The following is a 22,172-nucleotide window of genomic DNA, read 5'->3' as shown; positions in this document are numbered from 1 at the left end:
GAGTGACCGCATGCTGCATTAGAGTAAGAGTGACCACACGCTGCGTTAGGGTAAGAGTAACCACACACTGTGTTAGTGACAGAGTGACCACATGCTGCATTAGGGTAAGAGTAACCACACACTGTGTTAGTGACAGAGTGACCTAACGCTGCATAGGTGACAGAGTGAGCACACACTGCATTAGGGTAAGAGTGACCACCACTGCATTAGGGTAAGAGTGACCCCACGCTGTGTTAGGGACAGAGTGACCACATGCTGCGTTGGTGACAGAGTGATCATATGCTGCATTAGTGACAGAGTGACCACACAATGTGTTAGTGACAGAGTGACCAGACGCTGCGTTAGTGACAGAGTGATCATATGCTGCATTAGTGACAGAGTGACCACACAGTGTGTTAGTGACAGAGTGACCAGACGCTGCGTTAGTGACAGAGTGATCATATGCTGCATTAGTGACAGAGTGACCACACAGTGTGTTAGTGACAGAGTGACACCACGCTACGTTAGGGTAAGAGTGACCACATGCTGCATTAGTGACAGAGTGACCCCACACTGCGTTAGGATAAGAGTGACCCCATGCTGCATTAGGGTAAGATTAATCACACACTGTGTTAGTGACAGAGTGACCTAATGCTGCATAGGTGACAGAGTGAGCACAGACTGCATTAGGGTAAGAGTGACCACCACTGCATTAGGGTAAGAGTGACCCCACGCTGTGTTAGGGACAGAGTGACCACATGCTGCGTTGGTGACAGAGTGATCACATGCTGCATTAGTGACAGAGTGATCACACAGTGTGTTAGTGACAGAGTGACCAGATGCTGTGTTAGTGACAGAGTGATCACACGCTGTGTTAGGGACAGAGTGGCCACATGCTGCGTTGGTGACAGAGTGATCACATGCTGCATTAGTGACAGAGTGACCAGACGCTGTGTTAGTGACAGAGTGATCACACGCTGTGTTAGTGACAGAGTGACACCACGCTGCGTTAGGGTAAGAGTGACCACATGCTGTGTTAGTGACAGAGTGACCACACGCTGCGTTTGGATAAGAGTGACCCCACGCTTTTTTAGGGTAAGGGTGACCCCACGCTGCGTTAGGGTAAGAGTCACAACGTGCTGCGTTAGGGTAAGACTGACCACACACTGTGTTAGTGACAGAGTAGCCATACGCTGCGTTGGTGACAGAGTGAGCACACGCTGCATTAGGTTAAGAATGACCACACGCTGCAGTAGGGTAAGAGTGACCACGCACTCTGTTAGTGACAGAGTGACCCCGCGCTACGTTAGTGACAGAGTGACCACACACTGCATCATGGACAGAGTGACCACACGCTGCATTAGGGTAAGAGTGACCACACGCTGCATTAGGGACAGAGTGACCACACGCTGCATTAGGGTAAGAGTGACCACACGCTGCATTAGGGTAAGAGTGACCACACGCTGCATTTGGATAAGAGTGACCACACGCCACCTTAGGGTAAGAGTGACCACACGTTGCGTTAGGGTAAGAGTGACCCCGCGCTGCGTTAGGATAAGAGTGACCCCACACTTTGTTATGGACAGAGTGACCACATGCTGCGTTGGTGACAGAGTGAGCACATGCTGCATTAGGGTAAGAGTGACCACACACTGTTAGTGACAGACTGACCCCACGCTGAGTTAGTGACAGAGTGACCACGCGCTGCATCATGGACAGAGTGACCACACACTGCATTAGGGTAAGAGTGACCACATGCTGAGTTAGGATAAGAGTGACCCCAAGCTGTGTTAGTGACAGGGTGACCACATGCTGCCTTAATGACAGAGTGACCCCACGCTGTGTTAGTGACAGAGTGACCACATGCTGCATTAGGGTAAGAGTGACCACACGCTGCGTTAGTGTAAGAGTGACCACACGTTGCCTAAGTGACAGCGTGACCCCATGTTGCATAAGTGACAGCGTGACCCCACTCTGTGTTAGTGACAGAGTGACCCCGCGCTGCATTAGGGTAAGAGTGACCACATGCTCTGTTAGTGACAGAGCGACCACATGTTGCATTAGTGACAGAGTGACCAAACTCTGCTTTAGTGACAGAGTGACCAAACTCTGCTTCAGTGACAGAGTGACCACACGCTGCGTTAGTGACAGAGTGACCACACGTTGCGTCAGTGACAGAGTGACCACATGGTGCGTTAGTGGCAGAGTGACCACATGCCACATTGGTGACAGCATGTTAATGACAGAGTGACCACACGCTACATTAGGGTAAGAGTGACCACATGCTGTGTTAGTGACAGAGTGACCACACGCTGTGTTTGAATAAGAGTGGACCCACACTGCGTTTGAATAAGAGTGACCCCACGCTGTTTTAGGATAAGAGTGACCCCACGCTGCGTTAGGGTAAGACTGACCACACACCGTGTTAGTGACAGAGTGACCACATGCTGCGTTGGTGACAGAGTGACCACGCGCTGCATCAGGGTAAGAGTGACCACATGCTGCATTAGAGTTAAAGTGACCTCACGCTGTGTTACGGACAGAGTGACCACACGCTGCATTGGTGACAGAGTGAGCACATGCTGCATTAGTGACAGAGTAACCACACGCTGCGTTAGGGACAGAGTGACCACACGCTTCATTAGTGACAGAGTGACCACACGCTGTGTTAGTGACAGAATGACCACACGCTGTGTTAGTGACAGAGTGACCACACGCTGTGTTAGTGACATAGTGACCACACGCTGTGTTAGTGACAGAGTGACCGCATGCTGTGTTAGTGACATAGTGACCACACGCTGTGTTAGTGACAGAGTGACCCCACGCTGTGTTAGTGACAGAGTGATCCCGCGCTGTGTTAGTGACATAGTGACCACACGCTGTGTTAGTGACAGAGTGACCACACGCTGTGTTAGTGACAGAGTGACCACACGCTGTGTTAGTGACAGAGTGACCACACGCTGTGTTAGTGACAGAGTGACCACACGCTGCGTTAGGGACAGAGTGACCACACGCTGCGTTAGTGACAGAGTGACCACACGCTGTGTTAGTGACAGAGTGACCACACGCTGCGTTGGGACAGAGTTACCCCGCGCTGCATTGGGGCAGAGTGACCACATGCTGTGTTAGTGACAGAGTGACCACACGCTGCATTGGGACAGAGGATCCACGTTCCTTTAGGATGGAGTCACCCCATGCTGTCTTTGCCGACAGTAATGCCATCTTTTCTCTCTCTCACCAGATGAAGAAGTTAGCTCGCCGGCAGCAGCAACAGCAACAGGACCAGCAGAACACCCAGCGACTGAACACAGGTTAGAACAGGGAGGGCTACAAACATATCACGACTGACACTGTGCCTGTAAGAAACATTGGTCCACCTTTCAGGTGCATGACCTTTCACCTCGGTGGTCACAGTGTCACTGAGTGCAGATACGGTAGAGCTATTGGTTTGATTCTGTAACCGAGGGGCCGATTGGACAACAAGGCAAATGAGGGGATCTTTGTGGGAGCACCAGCAGACTTTAACCAGCCGACATTGTCTGAATGCTGCTATTGGCAGCACATTGGGGGCGGGGGTGAGGAGGGGGGCAGGGGTGAGAGAGTGGAAGATAGAGAGGGCTGGCAGCAGCCAGGTAAATGTGGGAGGACGGGCATTGTATGTGTTTTGATGCTGGGATATAGGAGCTTGTGGCATTTGGAGTTGGGGTTTGGAGGAGCCTGAGGTGCTATAGGGGTCACAGGCCAGTGAGGACACTTGACCCACTCCAGAGACAGCGGCTATCAAAGAGGGAATGAGCAGGAACTGAGAACTGCATTTTAATTGTTGCCATTCGTTGTGGTTTGGGGGAAGAGCCAAAACTACCTCTTAATCTTGGGTTCCCTCGCTCTCAGCTTAACGCAATACCTCAACTCGTAGACCCCCCCAAGCTGAGACAGGGCTGTTGGGAAAGGTGCCTTTCCTCATTGCTTCCTGAGTTACATCCTCACAATTATTCTTTTTTAAAGTTCAGGCAAGGGGCAAAGAATTCAGCATCAACCTGTTAATCTGGCTACTGCCAGCCCCAACCCACCTGCCCCCACCCAGTTTACAGTTCAAACCCTGGTGCAGTGTGCGCCAGTGAGAGGAGAACATAAAGGCTGAGTTGTGGTGGAAATTCAGTGTTATATATTCCGCTGACCATCATTGTTCTACAGTAACCCCCCCACCCTGCCATTGCTCAATGTGCTTAGGCAATTTAACGCACAGGGAGTTAAGACTTTTCCTTATTCTTTCATGGGATGTGGGTATTACTGCCAAGGCCAGCATTTATTGTCCTTCCTTAGTGGCCCACTAGGCCATTTCAGAGGGCAGTTAAGAGTCAACTGCATTACGGTGAGTCTGGAGTCACATGTAGGCCAGGCCAAACAGGGACAGCAGTTTTCCTTCCCTAAGGGGCATTAGTGAATCAGATCATTTTTTCTTTTGCAACAATCGATGATAGTTTCATGGTCACCATTACTGAAACTAGCTTTATATTACAGATTTTTTTATTAACTGAATTTAAATTCCACCAGCTGCTGTGGTGGGATTTGAACCCATGTCTCCAAAACATTAGCCTGGGCCTCTGGATTATTAGTCCAGCAACATTACCACTACACCACCATCTATCCTTTAGCTATGTTAGGTTTCCAATTCTTGCTGCATACTCATCAGCTCAGCTGTGATTGGGGGGGTGTGGGGAGTCTGGGTGGGTTGAGTCTGGGTGTGGGGCATCTAGGTGTAGTCTGGGTGTGGGGAATCTGGGTGTAGTTGGGGTGTGGGGAGTCTGGGTGTTGCCTGGGTGGAGTCTGGGTGTGGAGAGTCTGGGTGTTACCTGGGTGGAGTCTGGGTGTTACCTGGGTGTAGCCTGGGTATGGGGAGTATGGGGTGCAGGCTGGGTGGGTGGAGTCTGGGTGTAGGGCATCTGGGTGTAGCCTGGGTATGGGGAGTATGGGGTGCAGGCTGGGTGGGTGTAGTCTGGGTGTGGGGGAGTTGGGTGTAGTCTGGGTCTGAGGAGTCTGGGTGGAGTCTGAGTCTGGGGAGTCTGGGCGTGGGGAGCCTGGGGTGGAGTCTGGGTGTAGCCTGAGTATGGGGAGTATGGATGTGGTCTGGGTGTAGGGAGTCTGGGTTTAGTATGGGGGGTGTAGTCTGGGTGTGGGGAGTCTGGGTGTAGTCTAGGTTGGGGGAGTCTGGGTGTGGGGCACCTGGGTGTGGGGAGTCTGGGTGTGGGGCGTCTGGGTGCGGGGCGTCTGGGTGTAGTCTGAGTCTGGGTGTGGGGAGTCTGGATGTGGGGAGTATGGGTGTGGGGCGTCTGGGTGTAGTCTGGCTCTCAGGAGTCTGGGTGTGGGGCGTCTGGGTGGAGCCTGGGTGTGCGGAGTATGGGTGTGGGGAGTCTGGGTGGAGTGTGGGTGTGAAAGTCTGGGTGTGGGGTGTCTGGGTGTAGTCTGGGTGTGGGGAGTCTAGGTGTAGTCTGGGTGTAGTCTGGGTATGGGGAGACTGGGTGGAATCTGGATCTGAGGAGCATAGATGGAGTCTGGATGGAGCCTGGGTGTCGAGAGTATGGGTCTAGTCTGGGTGTGGGGGTTCTGGGTATAATCTTGGTTTAGGGAGTCTGGGTGTAGTCTGGTGTGTACATTCTGCGTCTAGTCTGGGTGTGGGAGTCTGAGTGTAGTCTGGGTATGGGAAGCCTGGGTGTAGTCTGGGCATAGGAAGTCTGGGTGTAGTCTGCATGTGGGTGCCTGGGTATAGTCTGCGTGAGGGTTGTCTGGGTGAGGGAGCCTGACTGTAGTCTGGGTGTAGCCTGGGTGTGGAAAGCCTGGATGGAGTCTGGGAGGAGTCTGGGTGTGGGAAGTCTGACTGGGGGAGTCTGGATGTGGGTAGTCTGGGTGGAGTCTGGGTGTGCGGAGTCTGGGTTTGGAGAGTCTGGGTGGAGAGTGACTATTGGAGAGCTTTTGAACAGGGGTCCAGGCCCATACTGTCTATGTCGGCTCTTTGACAGTGCTATCAAATTTAATCCACTCCCTCTGCTCTTTCCACAGAACCCTGGGAACTGTTCCAATTGGAATAAATATCCAATTCCCTTTGAACAGTTATTGCTGTATTTGTTTTGACCATCAATTTAGACAATGCATTCAGGATTATCATAACTGTAAAATACATTTCCTCTCAGCTTCCCTCTGGTTCTTTGTAGGTGTAAAGGAAGAAATTGTAGAAAAATTAGATTAGCTAAAGCTAGATCAGGAGGAGGATTTTTAAATATTAGCAGTCCTATGTGTATATAAATCCCATGTTCCAGATGGGCTGCAGCCTAGGTTACTGAGGGAGGTAATTGAATGGAACTGCCCACAATCTTCCAATTCTCCTTAAGGTATGGGTGTAGTACCAGAGGACTGGAGAATTACAAATGTTACACCTCTGTTTAAGAACAAGGGATGGGATAAACCCAGCAACTACAGATCAGTCAGCCCAACAGCTGTGGTGCAGAACCATCTAGAGACCATAATCCAAGACCAAATTAATTGACGCTTGGAATAAAGTGAGTTAATAAATGAAGCCAGCACAGATTTGTTAAAGGCAAACCGTGTTTGACTAACTTGATTGAGTTCTTTGATGAGGTAATGGAGAGGGTTGATAAGGGTAGTGCGGTTGATGTTGTGTATATGGACTTTCAAAAGACATTTGATAAAGTGTCGCATGATTGACTTGTGACCAAATTAAAACCCATGGGATTAAAGGAGCCAGTGACAGCGTTGACTAAGGGATACACAGCAGAGAGTCGTGTTGGATGGCTGCAGACTGCATTTCTTCTTTTGTTATAATGATACGGACTTGGCATGTGGGGCATCACTTCAAAGCTTGTAGGTGGCATTAAGCTTGAAAATGCAGGAAAGCAGTGAGGAGGATGGAGCGGGCTTCAGGATAATATAGACTGGTGAATTAGGCAGGCAGTGGGCGATATAAACGCTACAGTTTTAAAAGGGGGCACAGAGAGAGTCCGGAGATGTGCGTGCACAAGTCTCTGAAGGGGACAAGACAAGTCGAGAAGGCTGTGGGAAATGATGAGAGGAATGAGGGACGTCAGTCTGGAGAAGCTGGGGATTGTCCTCCTGAGAGCAGAGAAGGTTAAGAGGAGAATTGATAAGAGGTGTGCAAAATTATGAAGGATTTTGATTGAGTAAATAAGGAGATATTGTTTCTAGTAGCAGAGGGGTAAACAAAGGATGCAGATTTAAGATAGTTAAGAGGAACCAGAGGTGAAATGAGGGGAACGATACACAATGGGCAGGATTTTGCGCGTGTCAGGTGGGCACAGCGGGCGGGCCTCGGAGCAGCTGCAAAACCGACGATCGCCCGCGATCAGGCGCCGATCGATTTCACGCTGGCCGGCCAATTAACGGTCAGCCAGTGTGAAACGTACGGTGCATCGCTGCCGGGGCGGGAGCGGGAGGAAGGCGAGCACGGGCGTTCGAGCAATGAAGGCTCCCTGGGGCACAGAGCTGCCTCAGGGAGGTGAAGATTTAAAAAAAATCAGGAATAAAAAAACTTAGCAATGTTTAAAAATGCGTCCCCCTCATGTGACATGTTATACATGAAATGTTAAAATTTTTTAATTAGCTGTTGGAAACCTCATCCTGCCCGTGGATGTGGTTTCCTAAAAAGTCCAAAGGCCGCTTGGCCTTTTCGCTTGCCCGCCAACCGTAAGGCTGGACGGTCAGCAAAAATTTTCATTCAATTATAACTTTAATGGCCTTAACAGGCCTGTTAATTGTCGGCGGGCGGGCTGCCGACTCCCACGCATGCCCACCGACCAAAACATCGCGCGAGTGCACGGTGAAGGCGGGACACTCGCCCGACCTCATCGCGCGCCATTTCACACTCAGGCGGGCCGGCCGGGTGCCTGCCTGCTCAGCGCAGATTTCTACCCCGTGACCTGTTGCGATCCAGAATGCGCTGCCTGAAAGGCTGATGGAAACAGACGAATTGATCGCTTTCAAACAGGAATTCGATAAATAGTTGAAGGAAGAAAATTTGCAAGGCAATGGGAAAAATTGGGGAGGGGTGGGGATAATTGGATAGCACAGGGACGATGGGCCAAACAGTCTCCTCATGTGTTCTATCATTCTAATTCTAATACACATTGTATTACCTTAAATCTGTGTCCTCTTGTGACCAATCCTCCTACCAGTGGGAACATTAGCTGTCAAAGCTTCTCAGATTTCTGAAAACCTCTATAATATCTCCCTTTAACCTTCTCTACCCTAAGAACAACCCCAGCTGCTCTTGTTACACCATTTAACTCAAGTCCCTCACCCCTGGTCCTTCCCTGGTAAATCTCCTGTGCACCCTCTCCGAGGCCTTGACATCCGTCCAAAAGCGATACCCAGCATTGGACCCAACTCTTTGGATGGAGCTTGACCAGAGGTTTAAACAGGTTGAACGTGACTTCCTTACATAGAGACCGGGCTGGATAGAATGTGTTGCTGTGTGACATTCCTTTCATTGTATTTCTTTTTCTTGTGCAGTCCCAGCGAACACCTCCAATAACCCAGGGATGGAGACGATGATGAACCCTTACACCAGCCTGCCTCCGCAGCAGCTCCTGGCTATTGAACAGAATGGATATAACACCGATCCTTTCCGACAAGGCCTCACTCCTCCTCAGATGCCGGGAGACCATATGCACCCTTATGGTGACTGCTTCTTTCTCCTTGAAATGTTCGCCGATTAATTCTTTTTTAAAAACTCCCCCCCCCGCCCCCGGAAAGATGGCTGTAAGCCTGGAGCAAGTGACCGACCACTGCCAATCACGATGGCGCTTTCGATGGCGTCTACCTTTCCGCTTTTCCGGCACGCATGGTCTTACTGGAAGTTGGGTTACGACTGGCATCGAGGTGCACAATCCCCTTTGCCACATCTGGGCTTACTGTCGAAAAGAGTGGATGCAGAGCAGGCTCCCAGCCAAAAGCAGTTGATTGCAGAATCAATGGACGGGATTTTCCGTGCCTGCCTGCCTCCGGAATCTTCCGGTCCCGCTGCAAGTCAATGGACTCCTGGCTGGGGTCCCGCCCGCGACAGGGTCGGAAAATCCCGGCCACAGAGTACAGGTGTAGGCCTTTCAGCCCATCATGTCCGTGCTGCCTCTCTTAAAGAGCCATCTAATTAACCCCATCCCCTGACCTTTCCCAATAACCTGTATTTATTTATTTTTTTGTTTTCCTTTTCAAAATCAAGATGCTGCTCTCGTTTGAAAGTTACTGTTGAATCTGCTTCCACTGCCCTTTCAGGCAGCGTACTCCAGATCACAACAACAACGTGCAGTGCGAAAAAACGGCTCCTCATCTCCTCTCTGGGCCTTCCACCCGGCTACTGACCACCCTGCCAGTGGAAACAGTTTCTCCTTATTTATCCTGTTAAAACTGCTCACGGGGTGATATTCAGTGGAGGCATAGGGGTGGGGTGGGGTTGGGGGTGGGGTGGGGGGGTGATGGGCGGTGTGGGAGGGTCTTACCCACCGAATGGAGAGCCAATGAGAGCCCTGCATTGCCTCTTTCGGGTGAATTAAGTGCCAATCAGGCATTTAACAAGACAGTAGTGGGCCTTCGGCGGGGTCAAGGGGTGGATGCCCCATCTACCGAGAGCTGCCGGCCAATCAGAGGCCAATAGCTCTCCACTAATGAGCACCACCCGAGGCCTGGGATGGCCATAGACCCAGGCACAGGTGAGTGATGGCGAGAAGGGGTGTTTGTAGGGTAGATGCTGTTAGGGGGGTGGGGAGCGGTTTGGCAGGGGTGGGGGCGGGCTCTCAATGGGCCCCCCATTCCCAACGTCAAGCCCCTCGAATAGGCTTCTTGCATGGCAAGACCCCCTCCCACCTCTGGGTGAATCCCAGCAGCAGCAGGATGAGACCCTTAAATGGGCATGAATTAGCTTCCCGTCTCGGATTTAATCGGGACAGAGGCGGGAAAATGGCAGGGTCCAGACCCGCCACCCTCCCACCTGATTAAAAGACCCCCGCCACCAAAATCGCCAGAGGGAGGGCATTAAATTCTGCCCCTAATTTTGAATGCCTCTATTACTTCCCCTCTCAACCTTCCCTTTCAAATTAACCTCTTCTGTACCCATTCCGAGGCCTTGATATCATCATAGAATAGAATCATATAGTTACAACACAGAGGTGGCTAGTCCCATTTCCCTGCCTTTTCCTCACAGCCCTGCAAATCTTTTCTCTTCAGTTAATTATCTAATTCTCTTCTGGAAGCCACAATGGACCCTGTCTCCACCACACTCTCAGACAGTGCATTCCAGATTCTCACCACTCGCTGTGTGAAAAAGTTTCCCTCATGTCACCAATGTTTCACCAGTCACTTTAAAACCTTTGGTTCTCGATCCCTCCACCAATGGGGACAGCTTCTCCCTACCTACCCTGTCCAAACCCCTCATTCACACCTCTATCAAATCCCCTCTCAGCCTTCTCTTCCCCAAGGAGAACAGCCCCAGCTTCTCCAGTCTATCCACATAACTGAAGTCCCTCATCGCTGAAGCCGTTCTTGTGAATTTTTTCTGTGCCCTCTACAATGTATTCACATGCTTCCTAAAGTGCTGGGCCCAGAATTGGAGACAATACTCCAGTTGAGGTCAACCAGTATTTTATACATGTTTAACATAACCTCCTTGCTTTTGTAACTCTGTGCCGCTGCTTACAAAGCCCGGGATCCCATATGCTTTAACTGCTTTCTCAACCTGCCCTGCCTCTCCTCATTCTTCCTGTCAAAAAGTATCACTTCACACTTCTCTGCATTAATTTTCATTTGCCATACGCTTGCCCATTCCACCAGCCCGTGTCCATGCCCTCACTACCCTCCTCACAGCTTCAGCCCTTTCTAAAGTGTGGTGCTCAGAAATGGTTGGATTATCCTCGCTGAGGTCTAACTAGTGGTTGATGATGACACTTAGCTTCTTCAGAGAGGAGCTGGACAGACAACTGACTGAGAAAATGGGACTGAAGATAAGAAGAATAGGCATAGTTTGCGATGACCAAGTATAATGAGTCTTGTGATACTGGGGAAGGGAACTGACTTTTATCCAATGCAGCAGAGGTTGAGCTTTGGAGATGTGAAATTGGGTGAATGTTTGAAGTCTTGCTTCACTATCTTTGAAGATCAGGGTATGTCTGTAAAGAAGTTTAGAGATCAAATGGGTCTGATGGAGTGCGAAACACAGTGAGAGCAATTTTAACTCCCAAAAAATCTGGGGGACTAAATCAGGCGGAAAGTAAAATTTTTAAAATTTCGAACCCAACGTTGAAATTGCCCAGTTGTGGTTTTAATGGAGGTGAGATGGGAGCGGCCAATCAAAATCCACGTCCAGGATGTGGATTGCTCATCTAAAGGTTTGAATGTTCTGTGTGCCTGACATTTTAGTTCCATTTTGAATTTAATGCTGCCAGCTCTCAGGAAACCGCAGCAAAGAGGTGAAGGGTATTTGTAGCACTGCTTGTGGGCCAGGAAGAGCAGGAGTGTTCACTCCCAGCCTCCAAGCAAACTTATAAACGCTACCACTCCTCCACTGTGATTGGATCCCTCCCCCCCGACAGCCGACGAATGGACAACCGCCCCTGCCCTCTGCACACAGACTTCCCCACGATATCTGCCTCTCCCAGTGATTACCAACCCACCCTTCCACCGATCACCAACCCGCACCCAGAGCCCTGCTCCTGATTTGACCCTGACCCATTGTGAGCACCCCTCCGACCCTCTGAATCAGACTGTACCAGCCCCGTCTCACGATCTCTACAGGTAGGATACCTGCCTGTTCATTGGCTGTGGCCTCTGCTACAGTTCTCCCCACCTGACAGGGAGCTAAGCCTGTCAATCAGGCTGGCTCCCCAGTAATGATTGTGTTACAAAGGAAGCATGCACACTGTGGAGTTACAGCCTTTGGGGAAACTGGACTTTAGAGATTTCAACTAGAACACCTCCGTCACCCGCCACACCCCCAGCACCCATTGCTTGGCAGGCCCAGCCCAGTAAAGGTTGGGGCCACTGCCTTTTAGATAAGATGTTAATCCTCTCAAGTGGATGCAAAAAAGTCCCAGTTGAAGAAGAACGGGGGAGCCCTCCCCAGTGTCCTCACCAATGTTTATCCCTCAACCACCATAGCTAAACTAGATTATTTGATTTGTGGGAGCTTGCTGTGCACAATTTGGTTGTCATGCTTCCCTACCTAACATTGATGACTGCGCTTCAAAAGTACCTCATCATCCCTAAAGCACTCTGGGACATCCTGGGGATGAGAGAGACGCTAACAAAAGGCGATCTCTCTCATGAGTTTATAGTTAAGGATGATTCACTGCAATACTGAGAGTGTGTCGGATATCCATAATTGATCAGGAGATTAAACCAAGGGGAAATGGGAAAGGTCCCCTGGCAATATTTGATGAGAAGCAGGGAGTTCGCCCCAGTACACTGGCCAATATTTACCCCTCAACTAACACTACCACAAACAGATTAACTGGGCACTTATCTCCATTGCTATGAATAGAACCCTGTTGTGTGCAAATTTGCTATCTCATTTGCTTATATAAGAATGACTTATTTTTAGAAAAATAATTAATTGATCATGAAACACTTTGGGACAACTTGAGAATGTACTACATAAGCTCCTTCTTCCGTTTTAATGCTGGGGAGATTGTGTCAGGTATAATTCTGTGGATAGCACTGCTGCCTCTGAGTTAGAGAGGTTTGTGGGTTCAATTTTCACTCCAGGACTTGACTATGTAATCCAGGATGATGCTCCAGTCTATGGCTAAGGGGCTGCTACATTGATGGAGATATGAATCCAAAACTTCATCTGCCCTCTCAGGTTGACATGCCACTATTTGAAGAAGAGCAGAGGTGTTTTCCCTGGAATCCTGCTTTCCTTAGCCAGCACTTCCAAACCCATGACCACTACCATCTTGAAGGACAAGGGCAGCAGATAGATGGGAACACCACCACCTGGAAGTTCCCCTCCAAGCCACTCACCATCCTGACTTGGAAATATATCACCGTTCCTTCACTGTCGCCGGGTCAAAATCCTGGAACTCCCTCCCTAACAGCACTGTGAGTGTACCTACACCACAGGGACTGCAGCGGTTCAAGAAGGCAGCTCACCACCACCTTCTCAAGGGCAATTAGGGATGGGCAATAAATGCTGGCCCAGCCAGCGACGCCCACATCCTGTGAAAGAATAAAAAAAATCCCTCAAACAACTTGTGTAAAAAAAACACAGATTATCTGGTCATTATCAGATAGCCATTTGTGGGATCTTACTATGTGCAAATTAGTTGTCACGTTCCCTGCATTGCAATAGTGTATACACTTGAAAAAGTACTTCATTGGCTTTAACTCACTTAGGGATGTCCTGAGGTCATCAAAAGCGCTACGTAAATTCAAACCTTTCTTTCTTTGTAGTAGATTGTTGTGGATGGAGATAGCTGATGGGCCAAATGGCCTCTCCTCATTTCTGGGGTTTGATGTTCTCATGTCTCCTGGCCGGCATGTTCCGCCAGTCGTAGTTGGTCAAGTTTCTGATGGTTGTAACTTTTTCCTTTTTAGGCAATGAAACCCTTTTCCATGACATGGACAGCGACACGTCACTCAACAGTTTAGGTGACTGCCTCCTGGCAACCAATGAGGCAAGCTCCATGCAGGCTAGGATAGGAAACCCCATAGATCGGCTCTACTCCATGCAAAACTCCTACTTTACTTCATGAAGTAATGCTCACAGCTAAGTTGGAAGGAGCAGAGCTGCCCAGGCCCAAGTTTAACAGTAGTTCAAACCAATATCATTTACAGCTCTACTCAACGCCACAGAAAGCAACAAGACAAAACCTGGGATTCTACAAATGCTTGGATTGAGACACTTTCTTTTTAAATCCCACTCCTTGCAATGCTATCAATAAGCCGTATTGATTTTTCAGACTGTTCTGATGAGCCACAGGCATCAAGGTGATGTGCATCGGATGATCTATCAGCCTAAATGCTAGTAGAAAGAAATCAGAGCCAAGCCATTGGTAAGTCAGAGAGCTCAATGAGACCACTCACAATTTATTCTGCTTTACTATCCTCCTTGGAAAGTCTTAATCAGCTAACCCGTTTTGATTCCAAAGATTGATTATTCATACCATCCAGACAACTACCCAGACTGGTTCGATGTACCTCGTCCCTACGAAACTCTGGCTTTTTGCACAGAAGTGTCCAACTCCTGTCTGCGCTTCACCAACCCACCATCCCCCACCCACCTCCCAGCCACCTTCCCCTACTCCTCGCTCCAGATCAAACCAGAGCCGAGCATCTCAATTTGAAATCATGGCATTGGACAGAAGGAGGTGCCGGATGGGCTCAAGACGTTCAGCTGGGGAGCGTGTGCAGACACTGGAAAGGCATTCTGGGCAAGGACTCGCAGCATTAAACAGGCCCGGAAAACACAAAACAGAACTTTACCGACACAATCGCAACTGCTACGATGTTACAAAGCTGGCTTTATTTCTACAGCTTTCACTATTTAATGAAGCACTCAGTGCACTTAAGTTATGAAATTTACCACAAATTAGTCTTTTTTTGTTTGCAACTTGAATGAGAAAGGATCCTAATTTTGAGTTTCTTTTTGCGATGCAGTTGATAGCAATTAGCCGAAACCACCTGAACTGTACGAAGACGCCATCACCGTGAAAGACTTATGTTGTAAATAACTGCTGTTTATGGACTTGTGTTTTTTCAAAGTGCTGGTTATTTAATTGTGGAAAAAGCTGTGATAGTGTATTGACTGAAAAAAAACCCTCCCGCGCAGGCGCCATCTCTGGTACCAAACTGGCCTCAGCCAGGGGCACACAGAAAAATTCACAGGTCGTAGGTCAAAGGTCTTTTCATTGTATGCTGTGTACATGTTCCAATAGCAGACACTGAGTATATATTGTGCACCGTTTAGTGAAGTGACATTATTGATGTTTGAAAGACCTTTCTCGCCTGTGGTTGTGGGTTCAAGGCCCAGTGCCAGGTTGACACCTGAATCTCACAGCCACGCTTGTGATAAACTGCAGTATCTCCTCTTGGGTACTAGTACAATGCTTCGCGCATAGGATAAATTGCGGTTGTCAATCTTGCCTTGAGGCACACGTAGTCTGTATCAGCTACTAACCGCGCTGAAACGAGTAGCTTTGGGAGCTTGCCTTCGATGTAATACTGAACCATGCAGAGCAGAAACTCCCAAGTTCAACTGCCAGCCTTTGTACAATTGGATGATCTCCGATGAGCAGTAGCTGGGCTGGGACAGTGTCCCAGGCCTGGAGGTTAAAGCAAGCAGAGTTCCTGCTGCTGCCTGTGATTCTCGCTGGGAAAGTACGGGATTGGCATTGACTGTGCTGCCCTTCACACGACACAACTTGAATGATTGTACAAAATCATTCTCCAAAACCATGAGAGACCAGGTCTTCAGGACAGGAGGGTGGGGTAGGAGGTGGAAAGCCACTCCGAGGGAAGGTTGTGTATGGCCTTGTCTGCTCCCGATGTCTGAAGGGAAGATACCAGAAGGAAGTGGGGAGGGATATGGCAAGAGACCTGGAAGATATATATCAGGAACCCTTTTCACAAGCTTGTGTTGTGCTGACAGCCATTTTGTCCTTAGCTTTCATTAGTGAGCCCTGTAAATATTGTAAGGTAGCATTGTCTATGAAGCAGGCATTAATTGGCAAAGACAATGGGGACAATTGATGCTCTGAATCTTTCCAACCAGGAGACTCCAACACCCATGTCAGTGAGCTGTCAAGAACAGTACACTTTAAAGCCATGTAACTCCCCCACCACCCACCCCACAACACACCCACACATTCCTTATTGTAGTTTAAAAAGAACACATTTGAAATTAATAACAATCTCCCAGTTCTAGTCATGTGCTGATAATAAAGCTTGATCATTTTTTGAAGGCACTATTAGGAGCTGTCAATGAGCCCCGGGGTGAAGGGGGCGTGGGGTGGGCTGGCCAGGCCTATAGGAGGGCTGAGTGACAGCCTTAAAGACAAACCGACCATGGACTGAATGCTCGATACTTTCAAGTTGACAGTTTGATGAAAGATTAACAAGGTGGTGTGTGTCGGTGGGAGGGGAGTTGGGAATGGACTGTCAGTTGAAAGGAATGGTACTGGCAGCTTTCCCGCTTTGAAAACTCCACACCCTCGGTGCGGTATTTGGAACTGTGATCGATTCACCAGAAGGTGGCAACTTCTGTCTGGAGCCCTGTTGAGGCAGTCTTCACATCTCCAACCTCTTGTTTTCACTCATTGCACAGTAGAGCAGTAAATTCCTCCTAACCCTGATCAGGAAGGGAGGGTAGGGGGAAGGGTATGAGCTATTCCCTTGGCAATGGGCACCAGGAGCTGTTACTCCTCCATAGGGCCTCCGAGCCTGGCCAGTTAGGGAATGTCGCCAGGGCTGGCGGCCAGCAAACGCAAGCAAGGGCTTGGGCGGAAAAGCTAGCCCACCACCTCCAGAGCAAGTGCAAGGAGCCCTGTTATAACTACAATCCGGTCAGCCCCACTCCACTCTGTTGGAAACCTATGAGGCGTGGCTTTGACAAATCGCTTCCTTCTCACTTCTGGCCTTTGATGAAAAAGCAGTTTGTGAGTCTTGCTGCAACGGGCTGGGGAATGGAGAGATGTGGTTATGTTACTGAATCTGGTCATCTAGATACCTTCTCTGGTAATCCGGAGACCTTGTCTGGTAATCCGGGGACCTTGTCTGGTAATCTAGATACTTTGTCCAGTAATCCGGAGACCTTGTCTGGTAATCCAGGGACCTTGTCTGGTAATCCGGGGACCTTGTCTGGTAACCTAGATACTTTGTCTGGTAATCCGGAGACCTTGTCTGGTAATCCGGGGACCTTGTCTGGTAATCCGGGGACCTTGTCTGGTAATCTAGATACTTTGTCTGGTAATCCGGAGGCCTTGTCTGGTAATCCGGGGACCTTGAGTTCAGATCCTACCAGGACAATTTGGTCATTTGGATTCAGTCCAGAATATCTGGAAATATAAATCTGCTTTCAGTAAAAGTGACCATGAACCTGGGTCATTGAGCTCTTTAACTGAAGGACTCAGACTGGTGTATATGTGACTCCAGTCTTATATCTACATGATTAGCATTTTTCTGACCTCTGTAAGGGCCCAGTACACCCACATCCTTTCTAGAGGATGGGTACTCAATGCCAACCTTGTGAATAATGTCTGCATTCTGAGATCTAATGAGATGCCATTGTAAGTCGGTGGCAGTGATGGCCTATACTGGGTGTGATTCAAGTACCTGCTGTTCTTTCCTGTCCCCTGGCTCGATGCCTGATTCCACTTCCAGGCACAATACTCACCCTTACATAGCAAGAGCTGTCCCATCCTCAATTTCTGGTCTGCGATGACTTGTTGGGAGAGGCTGCAGTTGGTCTCAGTGCCATTTGTAGGGGGAAGCAGCACCAGGGTTCCTGACGCCAGATCATTATCAGGTAACCCACATCTCCCCTTACCTCCTTCCCTCCTCCACCTCACTTCCTCCTCCTCTCTCCCCTTCTCCTGCTCCCCATTCCCACCCCCTCCTCTCCCCTCCACCTCACTTCCCCCTCCTCTCACCTCTTCTCCCTCCACTCCCCATTCCCACCCCCTCCTCTCCCCTCCACCTCACTTCCCCCTCCCCTCTCCCTTCCCTTTTCTTTCCACTCCCCATTCCTATCCGTTTTTCTCCCTCCACCTCACTTCCCCCTCCCCTCTCCCTTCCCTCATCCATCTGCTCCCCATATCCACCCCTTTCCTCCTCCACCTCACTTTCCCCTGCTTTCCCCTTGCCCCTCCCCTCTATCCCCCTCCCCTTCTGTCACTCATCCCCACCCTCCACTCTCCATCCCCTGGAATCCACCCCTCTTCCCCCTACCCATACAGCCACCCCTCTCCCTGCACTCCCCCTCCTTTCCCTTCCCACTCCCACACTCCTTCCTTCCCTCCACACTTCCCTCTCTCTCCACTCCCTCCTCCTCCTCTCCCCCTCTCCTCCTTCCCCCCCCACATCCTCTCCACTTCCACTCATACTAGGCACTTGAAGACCTGTAAGTCTCTCTGTTTGACTCCACCCCAGCAATGGGGAACAACGTAAGAGCAAATGGGGGCTGTCACTTAGCAGGGGGAGCTAGAAAGAAGGGGAGAGGGGGCAAGGGAAGTGCTCCTTGGCAGCATGTTCCCTTGAAAAAAAAGAGGTTTTCTTGCTGAAGTGAAAAGGGTTAATGCAGATCAAAAAAAAATGATGTTAAAATGGTTAGAGTGATTGTGCAGTGGGTTATAGAACATAGAACATAGTCCACCTCCACTCTGTGGTCCCCAAGTCACTGTCAATATCCCACAGTTTTAGTAATTGTCATGTTTACGTAATGCTGTGTCCTTAATAAAGTTTTAAAATGTGAGGAATAACAGTACCTGTGTATACTGACATCTCTCAGTGTTTCTCGTGACAGGGAATCCCTCAGCTTATGGAAGCTTCCAGAAACCAAGGGAGTTTCCGCGGCAACATATTTAATGTAAGAGATTGTCATGTACCAGTGGCTTGTAGAAAGAATATCTTCTGTACACCATAAAGAAATATCAACCAATCTGGTGGATTCTTGTCTCTTTCCAGTGACTCCAAACATCAAGCACAGCGTTCATTGCTTTAAAACAGAACTTGAAAACAGATGGTGAGGCTGTATGACCTGGAGTTCAGAGTTAAAATGTGTGTGAGTGAGCGAGATTGTGGGCGAGTCTGTCAGTGAGTGATTGAGGTCTCGAGGGAGCCCGTCATTGAGTGAAATGTTGAGTTAACCATTCAGCGAGTGACTGAAATCTCGTGAGTTGTGAGTGAGTGACTGAAATCTTGGGCAAGTCGGCAACCGTGTGAGTGAAATCTTGAGTGAGTTTGTCAGTGAGTGAGAGATCGCGAGGGATCCTGTCAGTGAGTGAGCAAAATCTTGAGTGAGCCTGTCAATGAGTAAAATCTCGAGTGAGCCTCTGAGTGAGTGAAATCTCGAGGGAATCTGTCACTGAATGAAGAGTGAGTCTGTTAATGAGTGAAATCCTGGGAGATTATCAGTATGAGTGAAATCTTGAGTGAGCCTCTCAGTGAGTGAGATCTAGGGGGGGGTGAGTGAAATCTTGAGCGAGTCATTGAATATATTCAAGGCTGAGTTGTTAGACATACCTTTATTCCAAAACGGGGTCAAGGGTTATGGCAAGGCGGAGGGCGGGTGCAGGCAGAAAAGTGGAGTTGAGGCCACAATCAGCCATGATCTTATTGAATGGCGGAGCAGGCTCGAGGGGCTGAATGGCCTACTCTTGCTCGTTTTCCTTATGTTCTGAAGCATAGTCACAATGGTGAAGGGCAGCACTGGACAAATACAGGGCAAGCAGATGGGAAGCTTTGAGACTAGAGAGGGCTGAGCAAGTTTTCCGTAGGGATGTTCCTGAGACCCTTACTGTTTTTCATATGACCTGATGATTTGGGTCTTGACATAACCTCCATGCAGGAAATAAATCCAGCATAGTTTACAGAGCAAGAAATGAGGCGCAATCCCACCAGGTTTGGAAGCATTGGGTTCAATGAACCAACTGGGCTAGTATGTGACACATACTGTTTTATAAAGAACAAAAATATAGTAGGGGAACATAGAACCTAGAGTATGTAGTGTTAAATGGAAGAGATTGAATGAAGCATGTTGGTTGGAAAAGGTTCTAAACTGATATTGAGGAAGTATTGAGAAAAGTTCTTGACTATAGTGTTCATTAAAAGATCCTGTGGCACTATATTGAAGAAGAGCAGGGGAGTTCTCCCTGATATCAAAACAGAAAATGCTGGATAAACTCGGCAGGTCTGACAGCATCTATGGAGAGAGAGGCAGAGTTAACGTTTCAAGTCCGTATGACTTCTTCAGAGTTCTCCCTGATGCCCTGTCCAATATTTATCCCTTAACGAACACTTTAAAAACACACATTATCTGGTCATTACCTCATTTCTGTTAATGGGATCTTGCTGTGTGAAAATTGGTTGTCACATGTCTACTGCTACGACTTCAGAAAATCACCTCATTGGCTGTAAAGTGCTCTGGGACATTCTGAGGATGTAGAAGACATTCGATAAATGCAAGTCATTAAATTTGTCTTCATTTCACCCGTACTGAACAGAAAGAAATAAGAAACTGGGCGATATTAGCAGAGGGATGGAATATAAATCTAAATGTCTGTTCCTGTACATGGGTCAGTCTTTATTTGTGCTGGGTACAGTCATGCTGGCCCAAATCACGGTAAGGATACTCTTTACCCACAAGACTGTAGATAGAAGCTGCAAAGATTATTCCAGGCATTTGGGATCCTGAGGAAAGATTAAGGAAGAGTTGCTCGTTAATTTGGAAAGGAAATGCACTTATGCAGCTTTAAAGATTATGAAGGGAATTGATAAAAGTGGTGAAGGGTTCAAACAGCAGTGGACAGGAAGTTAAAAAACATGAAGGTCACTGGGGGCAGGAAGAGGAATCATGGGAAACTTTTTCACCAGAAGAGCAACAGGGAATTATGGGATCAGTTAATTTTGAAGGAGGTCCCCAGCATTATAGATGTCAGTCTCAGCCAATTCAATTCACGCCACATGATATCAAGAAATGGCTGAAGGCACTGGATACTGCAAAGGCCAAAGGCCCTCACCAATATTCCAGCAATAGTACTGAAGACTTGTGCTCCAGGACTTGCTGCGCCCCTAGCCAAGCTGTTCCAGTGCAGCTACAACACTGACATCTACCCGGCTATGTGGAAAATTGCCCAGGTATGTCCTGTACACAAAAGCAGGACAAATCCAACCCGGATAATTATCGCCCCATCAGTCTACTCTCGATCATCAGTAAACTAATGGAAGGGGTCATCAACAGTGCTATCAAGCAGCACTTGCTTAGCAATAATCTGCTCACTGACGCCCAGTTTGGGTTCTGCCAGGGCAGCTCAGCTCCTGACCTCATTACAGCCTGGGTTAAAACATGAACAAAAGAGCTGAACTCCCGAGGTGAGGTGAGAGTGACTGCCCTTGACATCAAGGCCGCATTTGACCGAGTGTGGTATCAGGAGGAGCCCTAGCAAAACTGGAGTCAATGGGAATCAGGAGGAAAACTCTCCACTGGTTGGAGTTATATCTAGCACAAAGGAAGATGGTTGTGGTTGTTGGAGGTCAGTCATCTCAGTTCCAGGACATCACTGCAGGAGTTCCTCAGGGCAGTGTCCTCAGCCCAACTATCTTCAGTTGCTTCATCAAAACCCTTCTTTCCATCATAAGGTCAGTAGTGGAAATATTCACTGATGATTGCACAATGTTCAGCACCATTCACAACTCCTCAGATACTGAAGCAGCCCTTGTTCAAATGCAGCAAGAACTAGACAATATCCAGGCTTGGGCTGAAAAGTGGCAAGTAGCACTCGCAACACACAAATGCCAGGCAATGGCCATCTCCAACAAGAGAAAATCTAACCATCGCCCCTTGAAGTTCAAAGGCATTACTATTGCTGAACCTCCCACTGTCAATAACTTTGGTGTTACCATTGACCAGAAACTGAACTGAACTAGCTATATAAATACAGTGACTATAAGAGCAGGTCAGAGGCTAGGCAACCTGCACTGAGTAACTCACCTCCTGACTCCCCAAAGCCTGTCCGCTATTTACAAGGCACAAGTCAGGAGTGTGATGGAATACTCCCCACTTGCCTGGATGAGTGCGGCTCCCACAACACTCAAGAAGCTGGACACCATGCAGGGCAAAGCAGCGCGCTTGATTGGCACCCCTTTCACAAATATTCACTCCCTCCACCACCGACGCACAGTGGCAGCAGTGTGTACCATCTACAAGATGCACTGCAGGAATTCGCCGAGGCTTAGACAGCACCTTCCAAACCCACACCCATTAACATCTAGAAGGACAAGGGCAGCAGATAGATGGGAACACCACCACCTGGAAGCTCCCCCCCACAAGCCACTCACCATCCTGATTTGGCAATATATCGCCGTTCCTTCACTGTTGCTGGATCAAAACCCTGGAACTCCCTTCCTAAAAGCACTGTGGGTGCATCTACAACACATAGACTGCAGTGGTTCAAGAAGGC

At 48.9% G+C, this 22,172-nt stretch overlaps 1 protein-coding gene across 1 annotated transcript in view; it reads left to right on the top strand.

Annotated features, from left to right (window-relative positions):
* LOC144692534 (LIM homeobox transcription factor 1-alpha-like) overlaps positions 1–18,644 on the top strand; it is a 369,110-nt gene extending 350,466 nt beyond the window's left edge. The window contains exons 6-8 of the mRNA XM_078561506.1: positions 3,221–3,290; positions 8,521–8,688; positions 13,594–18,644. Coding sequence (XP_078417632.1) covers positions 3,221–3,290; positions 8,521–8,688; positions 13,594–13,751 — 396 coding nt within the window. The 3' untranslated portion in view covers positions 13,752–18,644. The remainder of the gene's footprint in view (positions 1–3,220; positions 3,291–8,520; positions 8,689–13,593) is intronic.
* The last annotated feature ends 3,528 nt before the right edge of the window (positions 18,645–22,172 follow it).

The sequence above is a fragment of the Cetorhinus maximus genome, chromosome 17, assembly GCF_964194155.1.
Source record: "Cetorhinus maximus chromosome 17, sCetMax3.hap1.1, whole genome shotgun sequence".
Classification (NCBI taxonomy): domain Eukaryota; kingdom Metazoa; phylum Chordata; class Chondrichthyes; order Lamniformes; family Cetorhinidae; genus Cetorhinus; species Cetorhinus maximus.
The sequence above is the reverse complement of the archived record's forward strand: the minus strand, read 5'-3'. Positions and strand labels throughout refer to the sequence as shown.